At 40.0% G+C, this 12,045-nt stretch overlaps 1 protein-coding gene across 3 annotated transcripts in view; it reads left to right on the top strand.

Annotated features, from left to right (window-relative positions):
* CDH2 (cadherin 2) overlaps positions 1 to 12,045 on the top strand; it is a 248,652-nt gene that overhangs the window by 224,143 nt on the left and 12,464 nt on the right. For all 3 annotated transcript variants that reach the window (XM_007520069.3, XM_060173647.1, XM_060173648.1), the window contains one exon: positions 11,046 to 11,210. In XM_007520069.3, the coding sequence (XP_007520131.1) occupies positions 11,046 to 11,210 (165 nt within the window). The remainder of the gene's footprint in view (positions 1 to 11,045; positions 11,211 to 12,045) is intronic.

The raw sequence follows: 12,045 nt of genomic DNA, 5'->3' as shown, positions 1-12,045 counted from the left end.
AAAAAAAATATCTGGGAGATATGCCAGACTAGAATTTGGGAACCTGGACCTCTGACCTTTCCAGAGATGTTTTCTCTTGACATTTTCTCTGGTTCCACCACCAGATAAGAATGAAAGGTCTCTCCCTGTCTACCACAGGATCCTAGCTAGCTTCTCCCTAAGTTAATCTTTTGTGTTTGAGTTTAAAATCAATAACTAACTCTGTGATCCAAGAAACTCTGAATAAATGATTTACTGAATCAAAAATAGTTTGAATAGTATCTCGTGTTATCCCAAAGTAGTGTGCCTTCATTTTATAGTGGGAAATGTAAAATAAATTTCAGCCAATTGAGTTCTGAAGCAGAGCTATAATTTTTTTATTTATAAAATGGAAGTATTGACAAGACCACACAATAAGAGGTGTACAATTCCATATAATTCCCACCACCATAACGCAGAGCTGTAAACACACACACACACACACACACACACACACACACACACACACACACACACAATGACCTTTAGCTCTCATAGTTCTAACTTCAGACTTTTAAAAGAAATTTATACCAGGAGAGTATTAGACTAAGCAATAGGAGCAGAGACCGTGAATGTATTTCCCTCTTAGTGGGCACCTCAGCTGTTTCTGCAGTGGTAAGTGGGAAACTAGCTATGCAGTGACACCAGAATGTCAGTGAAAGCAGAGTCTGGGGTCCTTCATCTGTCCCCAGGTTATTTTATCTCTATTAGGTTCACAATTCAATAAAGAGAAAAAGCTTTTAGCAAATCATTTGTTTTGATTGAGAGTCTTTAATAGTCTCTTAGTTTTCCATATTTAACTAGATTTTGCTGGGGAAAGGAGAGAAGGTCACAATGTAATTTACATGAATCACTATGGTATTTGACTTACTTGTCCACAGTTGTATGGTAATATGTTGACACCTCATCATTATCATTACTTTATTCAATTATTTTAATGCCTGGAGCTAAAGAGTGTGAAGTAACAATGTTGTCCTCACCTTCCATACTTTTTTTGTGACTGAACATTTTCTTGTGCTTGCCACAGTGAACTTTTTTCTGGCTCACTTTTTTCTTCAGATTTTTCTCCATTTACTTTTATGCTGGGTTATTATTATTATTATTATTATTATTATTATTATTATTATTTCTCTTAGTCACTTCATCTTAAAAACAATAGAAATGTTTACTTTATCTGTATAGGAATTTCCAATGTACTTGACTTTGGAAATGGAAAGTTTCCCACTTATACCAAGCCTTGCTTTAAAAGACAGAAAATGAGCTCAAAAGCTTCATCCCTGATTATATCGGGTCAAGGCTGATAAAAGGCCATGAACTTTGAGGGCCTACTGTCTCCCACCTTCGAGACCTTTATTGCAGAAAACTGAGCAAGGTCACTCACCAGCACAGATCAGAGTGCAGACCCAAGTTGTAACTAGCCCTACCGGCTTAAATTTTCCTTCACCTTCTAGCTCTTAAAATCACTCATTATTCTTCCCTAAGCAAACTTATGTGGTGCGTTTCTTCCCTAGCCCTAAGCAGCAAGTTGCGTTTTGTATTTCACTGGGATCAAGAGACCTCTGTTTTATTCTCCCATATTATTTAACTGATCCCATGACCTTGAGCAAATCCCTGAGCTCTCAGAGCTGTGGTTAATCTGTGGGAGGAATTGTCACAGTCATTTGGAAGGTTTGCTTAGCATATATGGACCTCTCATATCATGGAAAGTATCTAAATGATCCCTGAGAAATGATGGGCCCCAAGGAAAGACGGGTTTTCTTTTTCCACATTCTAGAAGCTGAAAATGCCATCTGGCACTCAGTAAGCATTCTTTAAATATTAACGCATAGGAAACAGTAAATGAATATTTTCGCCTTTCTCTGAAACGAACTTAGTATACAATTTTATGGATTATACCAGAAATGTTTATACTGATACAACATTTTATTTTATTCAAATAGCCAAATGCCTTAAGGTAATTTTGTGATACCATTTTCTGAACCAAATATAAATCCTTGCAAATTCATGGCATTCAACAACAAAAAAGTAAACAATCAAATTTTTAGCTGATGACTGACTTCTTATTAATTTTCCCAGAATAATATCACCTCCTAAGACATTTTCCAATCATATTAAAAATGTATTTTGTTATTTGCAATGTTCATATTCTAAAGAAATTTAATTCCATACTCTCTAGTTAGTCATTGCCAAATGATACCCATTCCAAACATTTATGTAAAATAAGATTTATCTTAGCCTTTACTTTGAAAATTAAATTTCTTGGGAATTTTCACATTGTAAAAGTTGATAGTCATGAAAGGATTTCCAGATCCACTGTTCTTTAGATTTTTAGGAATCTTCAGAGAGAGAGAATTTGATTCTAGGCACTGCAGTAAAATGAGTTAACCCCATGATTTTTGTTGCTGTTTCTTCATATATACAACTTGTTTACACTACACTGTAGTGTAAACTTGCTGCCCAGAGTTTGAGAGTGCCAGAACAGTGTCCCAGCAGCCTTTATAGAAAATGAATAACTCCTTTCCTCTCCCTCCACAAATATATACATTTGTTTCAGGAAACATTTGGGCAAGTGGGAGGGTAGAATCTGGAAAACTAGCAGGTGTGTTCAGGAGTAAATAGGATGGGGACAAAGGGCCTCCAGGCCTCTAGGATCACATGGGTTTTCCTTAGACTTCATCCCTTAACAAGCCTTGTAACCCTTCTCATTCCGGAAGGACCTAGCAGACAAGAACAGCCTTGGGCTATTGTGATTTTCTGCCCTGTCCTTTTGTTTTCTAAATGCAGTTTTAACATGTTAATTGTTTTACTAGCAATAGTTTCTACTGGCCATCTTTTGCCTATCCCAACCTCAGGTTTCATGATCCTTTGTCAATTTGAGATCTCTTTGCCCTCCTTTCCTCCCAGGACCAGAATAACATAATAACAAATACAAAAAAAAGAAATGCCGACTTTTTTTTTTTTTTAATTGAAGTAACTGTGACTTATAAAACTGTTCATAATTTAGGGGTACATTTCAGAAATGTTTCAAAATATGTGTTACCACACCTTACCCACCAGCAAAATGCCAATCTCTGTTGACCCCTCACCACCTAATTACCTAAGACCTGTGGTCATAGACTAAGCTGTGGTCAATCATAATATCAGTAGGAAAGAAAAAAAAAAAAAAGCACAATGTGGGGGCATGGGAGAGAGCATAATTAGTTATGCAAAAAAAAATTCACACCTTTAATTCCACAGTCTCAGGTTCAATCCCCTCTAAGACAATAAACCAGAGTTGAGCAGTGCTCTGGTCTGCCTGCCCCATCTCCTCTCCTCTCCTCCTCTTCTCTTCTCTCTCCTCCCCTCCCCTCCCCTCCTTCCCTCCCCTCCACTCCTCCCCTCTTCCCCTCCCCTCCCTTTCCTCTCCCCTCCCCCTCCCCTCCACTCCTTCCCTTCCCCTTCCTTTCCTCTCCCCTCCCCCCTTTCCTCTCCTCTCCCCCCTCCCCTCCACTCCTCCCCTCTTCCCCTCCCTTTCCTCTCCCCTCCCCCCTTTCCTCTCCTCTCCCCCTCCCCTCCACTCCTCCCCTCTTCCCCCCCTTTCCTCTCCCCTCCCCTCCACTCCTCCCCTCTTCCCCTCCCTTTCCTCTCCCCTCCCCCCTTTCCTCTCCCCTCCCCCTCCCCTCCACTCCTCCCCTCTTCCCCTCCCTTTCCTCTCCCCTCCCCCCTTTCCTCTCCTCTCCCCCTCCACTACACTCCTCCCCTCTTCCCCCCCTTTCCTCTCCCCTCCACTCCTCCCCTCTTCCCCTCCCTTTCCTCTCCCCTCCCCCTTCCCCTCCCCCTCCCCTCTTCCCCTCCCCTCCCTTTCCTCTCCCCTCCCCCCTCCCCTCCTCTCCACTCCCCTCCCTTTCCTCTCCCCTCCCCTCCCTTTTCCTCCCCTTCCTTTCTCTCAATCTCTCTCCTTCTTTCTCTCCTTCTGAAAGTAAAAGATTTCAAACAATGTACATACAAATTATTTTAAATATACTTCATTACATAACCTGGGAGAGGAGCTTACATGAGTAGTGTTAGACCCCTAAGCATGAAGTTCTGAGTTTGATCTCAGACATTGCCTGTGCCCAAATTATACTGATTCTCCCTTTCAAAGTAAATAAATAAGGACCAGAATAGTGGCACACCACTATTAGTGTATTATTACACTAATAGTGTAACATGTTTGAGCCCACATGTTACAGTGTGCAAGGAACCGAGTCCCAGGTCCCCACCTGCAGATGGAAAGCTTTGCAAGTGGTGAAACAGTGTTGGAGGTGTCTCTATCTCTCTCCCTTTCTGTCACCCCTTCCCTCTCAATTTCTGACTGTTTCTATCCGATAAAGATAATAATTTTTAAGATTTATTAAAAATAAATAAATAATAAATCTTTAATAATAAGTCTAATTTTAAAAAGTACTTTATATCTAAAAAAAAAAAATGCTAAACACTACCTTCACCAAATAGTAATCTTTTTGCTGAGAGAAGATCTTATTTTAAAAAACTAACTATAAGTGCCATATGGTATAATGAAAGAATATAAGCATATGTAAATTTCTCTTGAACTGTCCAATTTTTCTATCGAGATGTAATGACAGATAACAGTTCAGTGTCATATATATCTGTATACTGTATATTGATTACTGCAGTGGTAAACTTAACATCCATCATCTGACACAGTTAAAGAAAGAAAGTAGTGGGGGAGATAGCTAAACTGTCTTTGATTTTTTTTTTTTCTTTATGATCTGTAGAAGAAAAAGGCCATGAACTCTGGACATTTTTGGCCCCTGTAATTTCCTTTATAATTCTCCTCCTGAATGTTGTAATTTGTGTGTGTAGGTAAAGCATTATGGGGTTTTAAAGATGTGTAATTTAAGAGGTTTTGCATAAAGTGACCCTTTACCAAAAGACTTAAAATTGGATCCTCAAGTTGGGAACTCAGTCATGCAGTGCAGATGACTTGAAGAGAAAATCCTAAGAATACATTTCCTTCCATTGTAAGATCTTTGCAGTTCATGTTCACAAAGGATACAGAAAGACCATCACCAACAATCTGTTTTAACCCAATCTCTAGCTTGGTGTAAGTCGGTGGCGTTTGGTCCTTTTTACATGCTAGTATAGCCTGGAAAGATGACACGTTCTCATCTTTATGGGAGATTGACCTTGCAGTGAGCTTCACTGATGGGCCAGGATCCTTAACCCCCTTGTGATTTGCTCTCAGACAATGCAGTCGAGCTGAATTGACTGCTCTTTAGAGTATCATTTTAGCACGATTATTGTTGCTGAGACTATTCTTCTCTTTCTTTAATGAGCAATTTCTATGAGCCTGACTTACTGAGGGAGGAAAGAATTGAGTAGATCAAAACTATGTTAAGACTATTTCTGCTATATCATTCTTAAGATAGTGAGGAAAGGCTACAAAATTAAGATAAATAGATTTAAATTAATATTCTGTTGTGGGCATGCACTAATAAATGAAGCAGGCCAGATGGAGATGGCTTCTTTATTTTTCTTTATTTTTTTATTGCCACCATGGTTATTGCTGGGTGTCTATGCTGGCACTGTACACCCACCACTCCCGGTGGCCATTTTTTTCACCCCCCCCTCATTTTATTCAGTAGGACAGAGACAAATTGAAGGGAGGAGAGAGGCAGCGAAGAGAAAGACACCTGCAGACCTGCTTCACCACTAGTGAAGTGTCCCCCCCTGCAGGTGGAGAGCTGAGGGCTCGAACCGGGTCCTTGCACTTGCTGGTATGTGCGCTTTACTGGGTATGCCACCACCTGGCCCCCAAAATGACTTCTTCTTTGTCTGAGTGTTGACAACTTATTAGGAAAACAAATTAAGCAGTATAAGCCAATCAAATTTCATTTGTATTTGTAATCTTTGGATAGAGTGAGAACTGAGGCTTTATTTATTTGTTTATTGTCATTTGATAAAGAATAGCATGAGGAGGGCCGGGCCGTGGTGCACCCGGTTAAGAGCACATAGCACCAAGCACAAGGACAGACTGTCAAGGATCTCAGTTCAAGCCCCCAGGTCCCTACCTACAGAGGGGTCACTTCACAGGTGGTGAAGTAGGTCTGCAAGTGTCTTGTTTCTATTAGCTCTACTATGTTTCAACTTCTCTCTATCCTATCCAAATACTAATGATAATAATAATAATAATAGCCACAGGACCAGTGGATGTGTAGCACAGACACTGAGCCTCAGCTATAACCTGGGAGGCAAAGAAAAAAAAAAAACATGAGCAAAATTATGTCTCAGTTGTTTTAGTTATGTCAAAGGAATCCCTCCATATTCTGAGATTATATAATTGTCTTACAATGTGCTAGAGACTATAAAGGATTATGTCACCAAGTAAAAGACTTGTCATTAAATATGAAATTTAGTTATTTCATTTAATTCAGACGTCTAAGAAAGCAGTTTATACTTTCAATGAAAACATGTTTATTAACTGTAATCAGTATGCAATTCTGTTGTTTTTTTTTATTTCCTTTTGTTGCCCTTGTTGTTTTATTGTTGTTGTTAATGATGTCATTTTTTGATAGGGCAGAGAGAAATGGAGAGAGGAGGGGAAAACAGACGGGGAGAGAAAGACAGACACCTGCAGACCTGCTTCACTGCATGTGAAGCGACTCCCCTGCAGGTGGGAAGCTGGGGGCTCTAACCGGGATCCTTATGCAGGTCCTTGCGCTTTGCTCCATGTGCGCTTAACCTGCTGCGCTACCACACAACTCCCTGTTGTTGTTTTTCTATAACAAGCTGCAATAATTCTCAGAAGAGACACTCATTCATGGTTTACCCATACTCTGTTTTACTTAGTAGTTGTGCTACTAATATATGACATAGGGGGAAAAAAAAAACATGTTTCTTAGTCTGTAAGTACTCCAAACCCACTAAAGAAATAGCTCTTTAAATTTTGTGTAACATTTGACATTTCAAATGTTTTCACACCTCTTGTGTCATTACATCCCTTTAAGATATTCTGTTATAAACTCATAAGTGCTGTGAGATATAACAGAAGACATTTGGGGGCCAGGTGGTGGTGCACCTGGCTGAGCGCACACATTACAGTGCGCAAGGACCCCGGTTCAAGCGCCCAGTCCCCCCCTACCAGGGGAAAGCTTCACGAGTGGTGAAACAGGGCTGCAGGTGTCTCTCTGTCTTTCTTCCTCTCTGTCTTCCTCTCAATTTCTGTTACCATCCAGTAAATAAATAAATTAAAAAGAAAATATTTTTTAAATAATGAAATAAAATAGAACACTTTGTGTAAGATCAGGATGTCTTTGTTCAAGTTCTATATAGATACTCTGTCATACTCTATCCTGGCCAAAAAAAAAAAAAAAAAAAGCATCCCTATGCCTTTGCGAGTACTATTGGTTCTCTTGGCCCACCTAGTGGGTTCCAAACCAAAGCCAGTTATCCCTCCCTGAGCATTTTCTACTTTGTACCTCATCCTGCTGTCTAGGCACATACCTCCCCTCTTTAATCACCCTGTATACTTGAGAGAAAGAGCTTTCTTAGTTAATTCCCTGGTTAGATTAGCTGAATCTCACAGTAGAAATCTACTTTGGGAAGTACTGTCCAGATAGAAGTGATACTGGATGTAGGTGTGAGAAGGTAAGAGAAAATCGACCTTAAACACAGACACAAGTTATAGTCTATCTTCACAGAGAATTCAGAATCAATGACAAAAGCAAGAGGCAGTTAATTCAGGTTTATTGGAGAGGTCAGGCTGTGGTGCACTCAGTTATGCCTACATGCAGAGGGAGGTGAAAGTATGCATTCATTTAGAAAGTATGCATTCATTTAGAAGTGCATTCATTTAGAAGTGCATGGTTCCCCTCTGAGTTTAGGGACTCCCATTGATATATGGGCTCTCTGGGATAAGTGGGGTGGTTTTGTGTTCGTTTGTTTTAAAATTGTAATTATTACATATTAAGGAATGAAGATGGGGAAAAGTCATTGGAAAGGTGAAGATTCCCAAAGCCCAAGGATCTTCCCCTTTTCTGACCATATCTATAGCTGACCTTTTTGTTTGTTTTAAACTGCCATAACATCCAGTATATGATGTGGCCAACCAGTATGGTGATTTTGTTAGAATCAGAATATAAGGAGTCTCAGGGCTTCCTGGCAGCTGTCTTGCTTGCCATCTTGTTCTTATCAGATTGCTGTTTCACTACTTTTTTTAAATTTATTATTTTCCCTTTTTTTTGCCTGTCGTATGCTTTACATTGGTTTGTTCTAGCCCTCCCCCACCAAGAGAATTAGATCAGTCCAGTTAGTTTCGCGGGCCTGCTTGGCCCCGCCCCGAAGGAACCCCGCCAGAGTTCCTGAGTTCCTGAGTTCCTGAGTTCGAGAGGAAGAGAGAGGGGGCCAGAGGGTTCCTGAGTTCCAGAGTAAGAGAGAGTGCTTGTGCCACCGCAAAGAGACAGGAGAGTTCTGTTTGGTGATTAGTTTGTCTTAGTTTATGAATCGTTGTTTTTGAATAAAGAAATACAGCTTCCCTGCCCAGCTGTTGTCTCCGCGTCTCTGTTACCCGCCCGTGAAGCTAGCCCGGCCAGCAAGAGCCTACGAAATTTTAACAACATTTGCCTTTGTTGTTTTTGTTGTTGTTGTTGTTATTATTATTGTTGTTATTGATGTCGTCCTTGTTAGATAGAACAGAGAAAAATGGAGAGAGGAAGGAAAGACAGAGGAGGAGAGAAAGAGAGACACTTGCAGACCTGTTATGGCAGTTTAAAACAAACAAACAAAAAGGTCAGCTATAGATATGGTCAGAAAAGGGGAAGACCCTTGGGCATTGGGAATCTGCTCGTGAAGCAACCCCCTGCAGGGGGGGAGCTGGGGGCTTGAACAGGGATCCTTCCTCTGCTCCTTGAGCTTCATACCACAAGTGCTTAACCTGAAGCACTACTGCCCGACTCCCCTGTTTCACTACTTCTTAGCAGCAACTAGGTAGGACAAGCAGCTTTGGGACTTTTTCTGAACTGCTCTGGTCTGGCTCAGAGATTGGGTAGAGTTTAATATCACACAATCATGTTCAGAGAATTAAATGTGAGGTTGTATGTGAAGCATCTAGGACATTGCCAGAATATGGTAAATAGCCAGTCATCGACTAAGTCAAAGCCACTAGCAAGGTGTGCTGAAAATATTCTTCAGCTAGTTTTAGACAGAGATAAAAAGTCCAAACTAAAAAAAGTACCTGGCATTCTATACTTTCTGGAAATGTCAGCATTGAGTTAGAGAAGTTTGGTCAGGCTGGCAGTGGGATGTTTTATGTCACCAGAATTTAGAGGTTTGAAAACTACAAAGTATTTGTCCAAACCTAAAATTGTGATGCATTCCCACACTGTAGTCAGTTTCTTTTATGTGTTTCTGTACAGCTGGCTGATGTTAAAGCTGAAAATAGTTCAGAGGGTCCGCCCTCTGCCCATGCTTCTTCACAAGTTCTACTCTGTCTTTGAAAAAGTGCAGCCTATTTTCCAAGACATTCCCATAGAGTTGCATTGAAAAGAGTTTCTATTCTCTCTGGCCTAGCATCACTGGGCCTGAGGTTGTCAAACTTGTTCTCTGTCAGGCAGATAGGAAGGCTTTCTGGGCAACATGGTGTCTCTGCAGCATGTCCTTCTTTGGTATTCTTTCAATATCTGTTTGTCAAAGGTAGAAGTCATTCTTAGAGTAAAGTGTCAGACGGGGTCCACAGAACAGAGTTTTCCAGTACTGCATCAGTGATGTGAGGGGGGATTGAAGAATGGCTTTGAGACCTGAATGTTTGCTCTAAGAAAAAGGAAACCACATGTCCATTATGCTATTGTTGTCATTTAAGTATTAAAGACCTTGTAGTGGGACATTTTTCTCAATGTTCTTAGCATACTGACTAGATCTGAAAATTAGATTGATAAGGACTTATTAGCAAGAGTAGTCTGTAACATAGTACAGTGGATAAAGCTTTGGATGCCTTGTATCTCATGTGCCAGTGATATGCTGGTGGTCTCTCTTCTCTCTCCTTTCTCTCCCTCCCTCCCTTCACCCCACTGTGTGTGTGTGTGTGTGATTAAAAACTTTAAATAATTTTGAAAGACATGCTAGCAAGAGAAAGGTGCAGGTATTAACTGAAATTTTAAAAGTACATAGGAGCCTTCACAAGAAAATGAATATCAAAAAAGGTTTGTGTTTTTTTTAACCCCAAAAGCACTGCTTAGCTCTGGTTTATGGTGGTGCTGGGGATTGAATCTGGGACTTTGAAGCCTCAGGCATTAGAGTCTCTTTGCATAACTATTTTGCTATCTACCCCCCACCTCTCCAGGAAACTTTATATACTTTAAAGAGATAGTGCATTTGTGAAGAACCAACAGAACAAAGATTAACTTCAGATGTTCATAAATGGTGAAGAAAAATAATCGGAAGATAAGGATCAGCTTAATTAAGTTAATTTTTACAGGTTTCTCAGCCTCAAGCCCCTCCTGGTCTTACACTATCCCCCCACCCCAAGGAGGAGATCTTTCACTTGGGAATTTATGAGTCATTTCAGAGAAGAAGACTGAGGTCCAAGTGGTCAATCTTAACCTTAACCACCAGCTTGTGCCAGTTTTAAAATTTTCTGCAGTAAGGTACTGAATACATCAAGATACCATATTTTGGTGTAGTTTGTTTGGTGTAGACATCCACATTAAAGCAGTACCTTTTTCTCTGTGTTACCAAACTATCTTCTAGTCATTTCTTTTTTAAGTCACTTTATGGTAGGACCTCGTCTCACTGCTCTTTTCCATTGGAAATTGATGAAAAGCATAGTAAAGCAGATGGAGCACAGACTGCAGAACTGAAAAAACACAGAAGAAATCGCTGTGTGAAAGAAATATTTAATCATAACATGAAAAACTCATAGTGGCAACTCTCTCCATTATGTTAAATCTCACTCATTTCTATGCATTCTGGGTATGTGTTTAAAAACAAAGGTTGCAACTTCCCATCTTTATGCCTGCCTACCATGGGCTCTTGATTCTTGTCTTTTGTAGGACTATGACTTGAGCCAGCTTCAGCAGCCTGATACCGTGGAGCCTGATGCCATCAAACCCGTAGGAATCCGACGACTAGATGAAAGACCAATTCACGCTGAGCCCCAGTACCCTGTCCGATCTGCAGCCCCACACCCTGGAGACATCGGGGACTTCATTAATGAGGTAACCAAGACATTTCCATAAGGCTTGTATTGTACACTGATGGTTAGCTCTATTAGAACGCATTAAGACATACTTGTTTTAAGTTTATCATTATGTGAAAGTGGGTATTTCAGAAACAGAACAGATTCATTGTTTTCATTCGTCTAAAAGAGATTTTTCAATAGATATTCTGCATTTGTCATTGACACATATGTTGTTAGTATTAGTCACACTGTCTCCAACAGGAATTTCCCACCTAATTTTCAAATAATAGATAATATTATAGTGTATTCTAATTTCATTTATTAGCATTGATAATTGTAGTAATAGCTTGCTTCCCTTTTCTTCACTCTGTAGCCTTTGAATTTCACAAATGGTGAAAATACATTGCCTACTCAATGACTAGAGTTTCATCAAATGAGATTAGCAGGAAAAGCAGCTAAATTAAATATTATGTAAGTGATTTAAATACTTGTCTAGTGGAGGAGTTTTAAGAGCTTCTATAAGAGGCAGCTAATTCTCTGTTGAATATATCAGATACGATTTTCACTGTCAAAATTATTAAGGCATTCTTTCATTACATCACTGACCAAAAGTTCTGCTACATTTCATACTCAAGTTTTGAAGTAAGATAATTTATGCTGCTACTTTTTATCATGCCTATGGATTTTACTGCAATCCCTTTGAATTTTTAATATACCTACAAAAGAACATGGCATCATTGATAATAATTGTGAATATATAGCAGGACTCTGGCCACACACTTAGTCTAAGATCAGAACTGATCTCAGTGCATACAGAGAGGACTGTACCTGTCCTCTCTTGCTTTCAATCAGGCTGATAAGAATCTAACGTC

The sequence above is a fragment of the Erinaceus europaeus genome, chromosome 15 (assembly GCF_950295315.1).
Source record: "Erinaceus europaeus chromosome 15, mEriEur2.1, whole genome shotgun sequence".
Lineage (NCBI taxonomy): Eukaryota > Metazoa > Chordata > Mammalia > Eulipotyphla > Erinaceidae > Erinaceus > Erinaceus europaeus.
This window is presented reverse-complemented; position numbering and strand designations above follow the sequence as displayed.